We start from the raw sequence: 8,757 nt of genomic DNA on the forward strand, positions 1-8,757 counted from the left end.
TGTGAGTGTATTTCTATGTTTGTGGATGTGGATGGTGTGGGGGTGGGTATCACTGAATGGGAACATGGGCAGCATTTCTGGCTCTGGTCCCAAGGAGTCTCGAACAGGCTCAAACAGGCAACTGCCCTGGTCCACTCTGCCCTTAGCATCTACGCCTGGGCTGAGACTAGGCCTGGGCGTTAAATTCCGTTCCACTCACGGAATTTGCAGAATTTGGGTAATTTCGCATTCCACGGAGAACGCAAAATTGCCCAAAATTCTGCGTTCTGCGACTTCGCGCAATTTTTTGCTTGTTCGCCTTCTCAAAATGCATGTTGCAAGATATTTCCCCTTGAGCACGCAAACAGTGATTGCGAACAGGAAAAAAGCATTGCGAACAAGCAATTCCGCATGTTCGCGGAATTTCTGCGTGTTCGCTGAGATTTTTTACTCTTTCGCTGAGATTTGCGTAGCGCAATTACGCAAATTCCGCCCACCCCTAGCTGAGACACCCTAAGCCTGGGCTTTTATAGCCCTAGTAATCAGGTGACCCCTTCAGCCAATGGGAACCCTAGCCCTAACACCATCCAATCACAACACTTCCCCTAAAATCTAGAACCAGTAGGAGACCAGGACATTGAAGCCAATCTTACCCCAGTCCAAGCGCCAATCAGTTTCAAAAACCCTGATCTGTACGTCCAATAGAGACCCTAGCCCTACCAGTAGACCCAACCCAAGTCCAGCAACCATTCACACCAGAAGCCTTAATCGCTACTTCCAATTAAAGGCCTAACCCTAGCCCTAGTCCCACCCTATTCCCAACAACCAATAACAGAGGTAGCCCTAGTCCCTACTGCCAATAGAAATCTTAACCCTAGCCCTAGTCCCAGCCCTACATTGATTGAATCACAGACCCAGAAACCAATCAGAGCCCTCAAATACCCAACCAATGAGGCCACTAACCCTAATCCAATAGAAACACCAAACAGTGTACACATGTATCAAACAATAGCAGACTATAAAAGGTCCCAGCTACCTCAGACAAAGGTTTGCTGGCCAGGGAGTTGGAAACTGCTGCTCTATTCAGAAATCTCCTAGGAGACAGTCTCAATCTACACTTTGGACTTCTGCAGGTAAGGGCCTAACAGACTTGTCCTCTAACAATAATGTTTGAATAAAACTTTACTCCCTCTCCTGGCCAAAAAACGCAGCTTAAACAGCTCACAGCAGATTACTGCTGTTTTAGAGCACCCTCTGTTATAGAATATCCCTGTTGCTGGGGAGGAGGGCTGGTTTCACTGACTTGTTAACACAAAATGGTGGGCTGGGGGTGCTCTGCTTAACATACATGTCTTAGCGCAGAGCAAAAGAGAAATTTGGAGGGAAAAACTGATAGTCATGGGGAATGAGAGGGAAAAACTATAGAGTTTGGACTGCAAATCCCACAATTCAACAGGTTAAATGGAAGCAGTCAAAGGAAAAACCACAAGTTTAAACAAAAAAATTGGATACATTCTGCAATCATGGGCAAGTTAAAGCTACAATTTTAAACTGTAACAACCACAGGCAAAGACAGTTAAAGAAATTCAGTGGCAAACATATGGCCTGAAGAATACAAACAACAAACCTTTGTTATAGGAGGCAGTAAGTATATAGTCCCATCATCAGTCCATATAAAATATCAACATATTTTAAAACTAAAGTATTTATTACAAAACTTGAGAAGCTCTCCAATAATTGTGAGTAGATTCACAATGAACTGAAACACCAAAGAGTACTCATCTCCAAATTTCTCAAACTGTAAATCAAATACCCACGATTTTATGCTTCTTAAGGTAAAGTTGTATTAGAGATGCTGACTTATTAGAAATAAATTAACAAATCATCTGCATACATGAAGACTAATGTTTGTGTGGCTAGAATCACATTCAGTTTAGCATGCAAACTGTGTCTATATTTACCCGACAAAGCTCAATAGAGATAGGAGATTGCATACAGCACAAAGGGCAATCCAATCACGAATGCATGTAGGAGAGGATCAAAAAGCCCCACTTCCCACCTCTCTTTATCATCAGTAGGTTTACTATATGCAATTCTAAATATTGGTCAGTAAGTTTGATTGAGTAGAGTGGCTCACAGAATAGGTTGGCAAAATGTCTGATTTTCTGTGTATTTTCCACGTTTGATTAACAATATGCTCCACTTTCCAGCACACATGGCACCGGTTTGTGAGCACTAGGGATTTAGAAATTCCACAGTGGTGCAAACTGTATGGCAACAGCCGTAAAATTTTGACATTTAAAATGTGTGCCATGATTGGATCAATCTTTGGTACTTGTTCAGATACATATATTTCGGCTGTTATAAGAGTAGTTGCGCATGCAAGGGAGGTTTCTATAAACAGGGAAGGTTGTGAAACACTAGTAGGAGGGTCAACAGGAGAAGTGTGGCTCACTGGTTAGAGGAGGCAGACCTGGAGTGGAGAAGTGTGGCTCACTGGTTAGAGGAGGCAGACCTGGAAGCAGAGGTCTGCCCGGGACCAGAGTTCAATTCCCGGCTCGGTGGGGTCTTGAGTCCTAAAATGTCCACGGAATCGACAATTCTCGCTCCGGTGCCTACTTGATTCATGGGTTCACACTCTGCGACTCTGGGCAATAGCTTGCTTAATCTCCACAACGGCCCCTCGCGGTGGGATGCCTGGCTTTCACCTTGTGGATACCCTGCTGGGGTTATCTCACAGGGGAATACCAGGACGGGTTCCCTAAGCAAGCGCTTAGATACCGGGTCAATGATTTGCGCTATATAAATACATTTACATTTAACATGTTGAACAACAGCTGAAAAGGAGAGTTTCATATGTAAGGTCCGTGTGTGAGAGAATCGAGTCTCACTGTCACCAAGCCGTGGCCATCGTGTAAGGTAGCATCTAAAATGTCAGCAGCTTTACACATCAAAAATTACAATCACTGTACAATAAATTTAGAGACTTTATTCAAAATGAAATAACCACAGAAAGCGCAAATACATTTCACTGAAGAATATGAGAGATTGAAATAGAAAGTCCTTGCAGTGACCTATTTTGTCCTGTGTTTTTAGAAAAGTACATGTAAGAGAGCGCTGCACAGGGAGAATTCAGTACTAGACCAATATTGAAGTTCCAGCTCGTCCTATCTTTGGCCACTAGGGGAGAATCACATAGTTGGAAAAGGAAATGGTATTTCAGTGAGATGAGGTCACATTTTTTTAAACAATAAATTAACAAATATTAAATAACAATAAATACAAATTTCATTTTACAGTCCTTACAAAGTACTGATGAGTTACAAGGAAACGTAAGCATATTGCTTCTGGCCAGCCAGATGCATCTGTATTTGTATTGGGTTAAAAGGGGACCTCGCTGTACTGTGAGACATAACATCACCTATCATGAAAGTAGAGGACATAATTGACTCTCGTCGTTTTATAGAATGAATTGATAATGTCCCTCTCCTTGAGTAGATTTTCAATCTTGTGTAAAGCTAGTTAATGCAAAGATGATTGCACCTGTAGTTCATTTAAAGTTTTACTCCCATTTTCTAAGAGGGTTCAATTTTGGTTTAACACGTTTACTGCAGGGAAGATGCCAGTTGTGAACAGTCTGTAAGGCTTTCTATCCCCTTCACCACCTCAATAATTTCTTGTGCCTGGTCCTTGTGGAGCACATGGGTAGCATTGGAGAGGAACTTCTCATGCAATGATTCTTGGCTGAGAGGCTTCCTCCAGTGTCCATAGAAGGTGTCACATCTGCCAGTCACAATCTCTCCACTCTCCAGGAGCAGCACCACTTCCCCGTACATCTTGTCAAAGTTGGCTACATTGTCTTCAGGGTGCTCCACTACCACCTTCCTCAACAGGTTGATGAGATCTGGTCTACTAAGGCTGTCCTCACTGAAGGAAGAAATGCCCACCTCGCCATCCAGAAGGGCTGTGCAGGCGTTGAACTGGAAGGAGTGTCGCGCCTCGTGCTCAGACTCTGGGAAGGGCCTGTTGATATACTTGGAGACTGGGACCCTCAGAAGAACAGCGCGGATGGAAGCAGGGTTAAAGGAGCCCGTTATGTTGGTGACTCTGTTTCTGACTGAGATGGCAGCGTCTGCCACCCAGTGCATGCCCAAGTGAGCTGGAAACCTCTTGAAGGCGATGTCTTGCTTCTCCAAGAGAAAACTGTAATCTTGATCTGGCATTGCCAGGGACGAGGGCTGGTAGTCACCATAGAAAGCACTGAACCCTGAGCAGCCTGGCACATCGTCCAAGATAAGTGGGTTGGCTTCCATCCCACGGGCGGCTAGAAGTGCTGCTTCCATCCCAAAGCGGGTCGCATTGCCAATATGGAGAGGCTTGGCAAGGGTTGCAGCATTGGCCATAGGTGCCCCCGCCAGAGAGGCAGCGATCGCCAAAGCATGGGCACATTGTTTTGCATTCAGTGAAAGGAGCTTTGCTGTAGCAGCAGCACTGCCCATGGTGCCAACAACAGAAGGAGGGTGGAACCTGAAGGAAATAAAAAGATCGGTGTCAGACATGGAATAAGGATAATACCAAAATAGATTAAAAGAGGGGTAACGCTATCAATAAGTGTGAATTATGGTAAAATACTTAAAGCATGTCATACATTAATGCTATCGTGTAGTACGAGGAAACGTAGAAAAAAAGGCTAGGATCTAATCAAGCATTTGACACAAACAAATAATCTAGTTACAGTGAACGGAAAAATAATTGTTACCATGTTTACATTATATTGTGTGCTATCCACATGCATGATTTTGTTTGCATTAGATTCCTCTTGCAGATATTTCTGCCCTTTGCCCCCATCAGGCACACAACATAACATTCTCTCTCTGTATGGATCTCACATATGACACATGGAATATTTCTATTCTCTTTCAGCATCTTAGCCATGCTCTGAAAACACTGGAGCCATTTATGGGTATTGTGTGTTGGCCATAGAATAATTCTGCCTTTTGTGGGCATCATACAAACCTTTTAGGGATATTGCTGGCTTCATTGGAGAAACGCATGAGTCTTCCTTGCACCTCGATGCCAACATTGAATGCCAAAAGGAAGTCTGAGCCGCTGGGTCGGAAACCCACTGGCAACATCTGGGAGGCAGCCATTAGAGCTGGCAGCACAGCACCTGACGGGTGAGTGGCAGGGTGCCAAGTGTCATCGAAGTCCATGGAGTGACTCTGTTAAAGGAGGAGTAGAGGATTAGAAGGTACTTAAAGAAGGGTGTGTCAGGAAGTGAAGATAAGCAGAGCAATAGTGTCATCAACCTATGGACACAATTTACAGAAGTGTAGGATCCATATTCTAATATTTTGTTGAGTGACTGTGCCATTGCCCAATACAGACTCTTTACAGAAGAGGAAACAGACAAGATTTAACATTGGCGGAGACAACATTTAACTAAACTATTCACAAACTCATCGCTCTTAGTCTGTGATTGATGGATAAAGTGATAGCTTTCAAAATCCTTACCGCTACTCCATTGACATATGCAGTTAGCGTAGGTGGGAGTCTCAATCCTTTCCTTCCATACACAGAGCTGATGGCAGACAAGGAGTACATGTCCTGCGAGAGACAGAATTAAAAGTTAGAAATGGACAGTGTACCTAGACACCTAGTGGAGGAACAACAGAGCTTGTGGGGATGTGGATTACTCAACTCTATACACAGGATGATTCAACCTATGTGGTGGTGCCTATTAGAAGAAATGCAGGAGCAGGTACGGAGTCTCAGTGAGTAGATGTAGTGTTTCTGAAGGACGGTTGTACAGGGGATCAGAGGTCCCAAGGTTTATTTGGGTACCATAGTCCATGCTCACAGTCCTGCTAGTGTCTCACTATATGAACTGCCTAAAATCTGAGTTTTTCATGGTGGATGAGTTAATCATGGTGGATTTTGTGACTTTGTCTGTCTCTCTTCTTACCTATGCTTCTTGGTAGATGGTCCTTCTGTCATTCTAAATAGTTATTTAATGGGTGAGGGGTTCATGGTGTGTTGCTTGGTTAGATCCAAGATTTGGATAATAACATGGTAAAATCTCATGGTGATACTGAACAACTAATGTCTCAAAGGGGTTTTGATCAAGGGATGGTTTGAATCATGAGATGTTTTAAGTCAATGTTTCCTTTTCTTTTTGAGTAGCTCAAGGCCATGCTAACTTTTTGAGTCATTGCAGGGTGTTTTAATGCTTGTGTGCTACAAGATGTGCTGTTCATTTTGCTACCACACTCATCTTAACTGGCATGACTCCTGGGTGATGGTTCACTCTGCTGATGTACAGGGTTGTAATGGACGTGTAGTCCTTGGTGTGCTTTTTTGGTAGGCCTGGGCGGTAAATTCTGTTCCGCTCACGGAATTTGGGTAATTTTGCATTCCCTGAGAATGACAAACTGGCCAAAATTCTGCGATCCACTGCTTTGTGGAATTTTTTGCTTGTTCGCACTTTCAAAATGCGTATTCGCAAGATATTTCCCCCTGAGCATGCAAACAGCATTCACAAACAGGAAAAGAGCATCGCGAACGGGTGAAACAAGCAATTCCGCGTGTTCGCTGAATTTCAGCTTGCTCGCTGAGATTTTTAGCGTTCACAGAGCTTTGCATAGCACGACTATGAAAATTACCCCAACCCCCACTTTTTAGCTTGGAACCTGTCTGCTTTTAACTCATAGGGTCTCAAGGACATTATGGCCCAGTAGGTTTTTAATTCCTGGGTGGCGAATGGTGTGCTTGCTTTGGCCCATGTGTCAGGCTGGATCAAAGGGAGATGGTGGACATTGCTGGAATAGAGGCCTTTAATTTATGGATTTTACATTGGTGTTCTTTGGTGTTTTCCATGCTGTGGTGCTTGTAACTTTTTACATGGAAGGATTGCAAAAATACAGTCACACTCTGAGACTAAAAGGGGTTTTTAATTGTTGTATTTTTCAGAGTGTAATGCTTAGTGTGTTCAATGTCTCCTCTTACCTGGCAGTATCCCAGGGCGATGTTGAACACATGGGTCGTGCTTCCCACCAGTCCAACGCCGATGCTGTCCAGGATCATACGCTTGCTTCGGCGCCGCACGGTTTGGGACAGGTGATCTGTCTGGACTCCATGTATGAAGGAAGCAAAGCTGCTAGTGACCGCCTTCTCCAGGGGGCTCCCCTCCAACACTGAAGGAAAAGAAGAGACAGGATCAGAACTACAAGCATTCTGGGTTGGCTTCAGGCACAGATCCAGATGATTCAGACCAAAACCAGATGTTGTTTTTATGGGACAATCACTACCCAGGACTCTTGGAGTTCTACACTGATAGCAGACTCAAACCAGTAACTGGAACCATGGCATAAGGAATCCACGTCAGGTTGAGTGACACCAGAACCTGTAACTGGACCCATGGGATACAGAGCAGCCCAGGCCCATCAAGAGTGGCATCAGAACCAGTAAGTGGGCCCAGGGTATACTGAGCGGCATCAGAGCAGGGAGAGTGACACCAGAACCAGTAACTGGGCCCATGGGATACAGAGCGGTCCAGGCCCAACAAGAGTGGCATCAGAACAGGGAGAGTGACTCCAGAACCAGCAACTGGAACCAAGATATAGCGAGCGATCTCAGACCAGGGGAGGGGACACCAGAGCCATTAACTGCACACAAAAAATTACAGCGGGACCTCAAACTAAGAGCAGTGAGCGCACACAGACACTTACCTTCCAACGCCGCTGTGTGCACCTGCCTGGACAGCCTGAGGATGGCGTGTGGATTCTGGAAAAAGGGAGAAAGCAATATTAGTCGAGTTGTTTCATTGTATAAGAACATGGAAGGGAGTGGACAGGGCTAAAAGAGAGGAACACAAGGCAACAGAGTCAAGAAGGAGAAGAGGACAGAGAAGGGGGAATAACAGAGGAGAGGTCTGAGGGTTTTCACAGCTTGCAAGTGCAATCTGTCAAACTGCCGTCCAAGACTGGCAAACGAATGACTTCAGCCTGGCACATGAGCAGTCTCAGCCTGGCATTTAGCAATTCAAGGTTGAAACATGAGTTGCCCCAGCATGGCACATTGCCTGGCATATCAGCAGGTAGAGCATGGAGTATAAACAGTCATAGACTCGCACATGATCTGCAGGACTGGCACTACAGCCACTCCATCACAGGGGGAGCCCAACAGCAGGGCAGCACCCAGGTATGAAAGGCACCACCATAACATATGATGCCAGCACGTAGGAACACGTATGATGGTAGGACTCTGATAAATGACGCCAGCACCTTGGCATATGAAGTCAGCGCACTGGCATATGATGAAAGTACCCTGGCATTATAGGAACCATTCTGGTGTATTATGCCAGCACCTTACGTTGGCATACATCTGATAGCATCACTATGACAGGTGATGCCAATCTTTTGGCCTGTGATGCCAGCAGGCTGTCGTATGATGCCAGCGCCTCACCACATACAACAGGGGTCTCTGTTATGGAGCAAGCATTCTGATTGGATGTTGGCAGAGAAGCGGTGTGAAGCATGATATCAGCTGGCACAGTATGAAACTTTACTTTGCTCCTGCCGTGGATGCGAGAAAGACAAAGTCTCTTGGGCCACAGTGCACCACGAAGGCACTATGTGTCAAGTGAAACTTGCATGTGATCTGGGACCCCGTATCTATATGGGCACAGTTTTCTGATCGGCTAAAATAAATTGTTGTTTTGAAAATTCCCCTTCAGGGATGCCTCGAAAAACTCTGGCGATTGAAGACCTCTATTTACGT

At 45.0% G+C, this 8,757-nt stretch overlaps 1 protein-coding gene across 1 annotated transcript; it reads right to left on the reverse strand.

Moving 5' to 3' along the window:
* Positions 1-3,584: 3,584 nt before the first annotated feature.
* Positions 3,585-8,515, reverse strand: LOC147728165 (cis-aconitate decarboxylase-like). The gene is made up of 6 exons (XM_086963744.1): positions 8,360-8,515; positions 7,707-7,833; positions 6,985-7,172; positions 5,494-5,586; positions 4,996-5,201; positions 3,585-4,506 (listed from the first exon to the last, which is right to left on the reverse strand). The coding sequence occupies exons 1-6, from the start codon at positions 8,513-8,515 to the stop codon at positions 3,585-3,587; spliced, it is 1,692 nt and encodes a 563-aa protein (XP_086819870.1).
* Positions 8,516-8,757: the final 242 nt, after the last annotated feature.

Source organism: Lissotriton vulgaris, chromosome 3_1, assembly GCF_964263255.1.
Source record: "Lissotriton vulgaris chromosome 3_1, aLisVul1.2, whole genome shotgun sequence".
Taxonomy (NCBI): Eukaryota; Metazoa; Chordata; class Amphibia; order Caudata; family Salamandridae; genus Lissotriton; species Lissotriton vulgaris.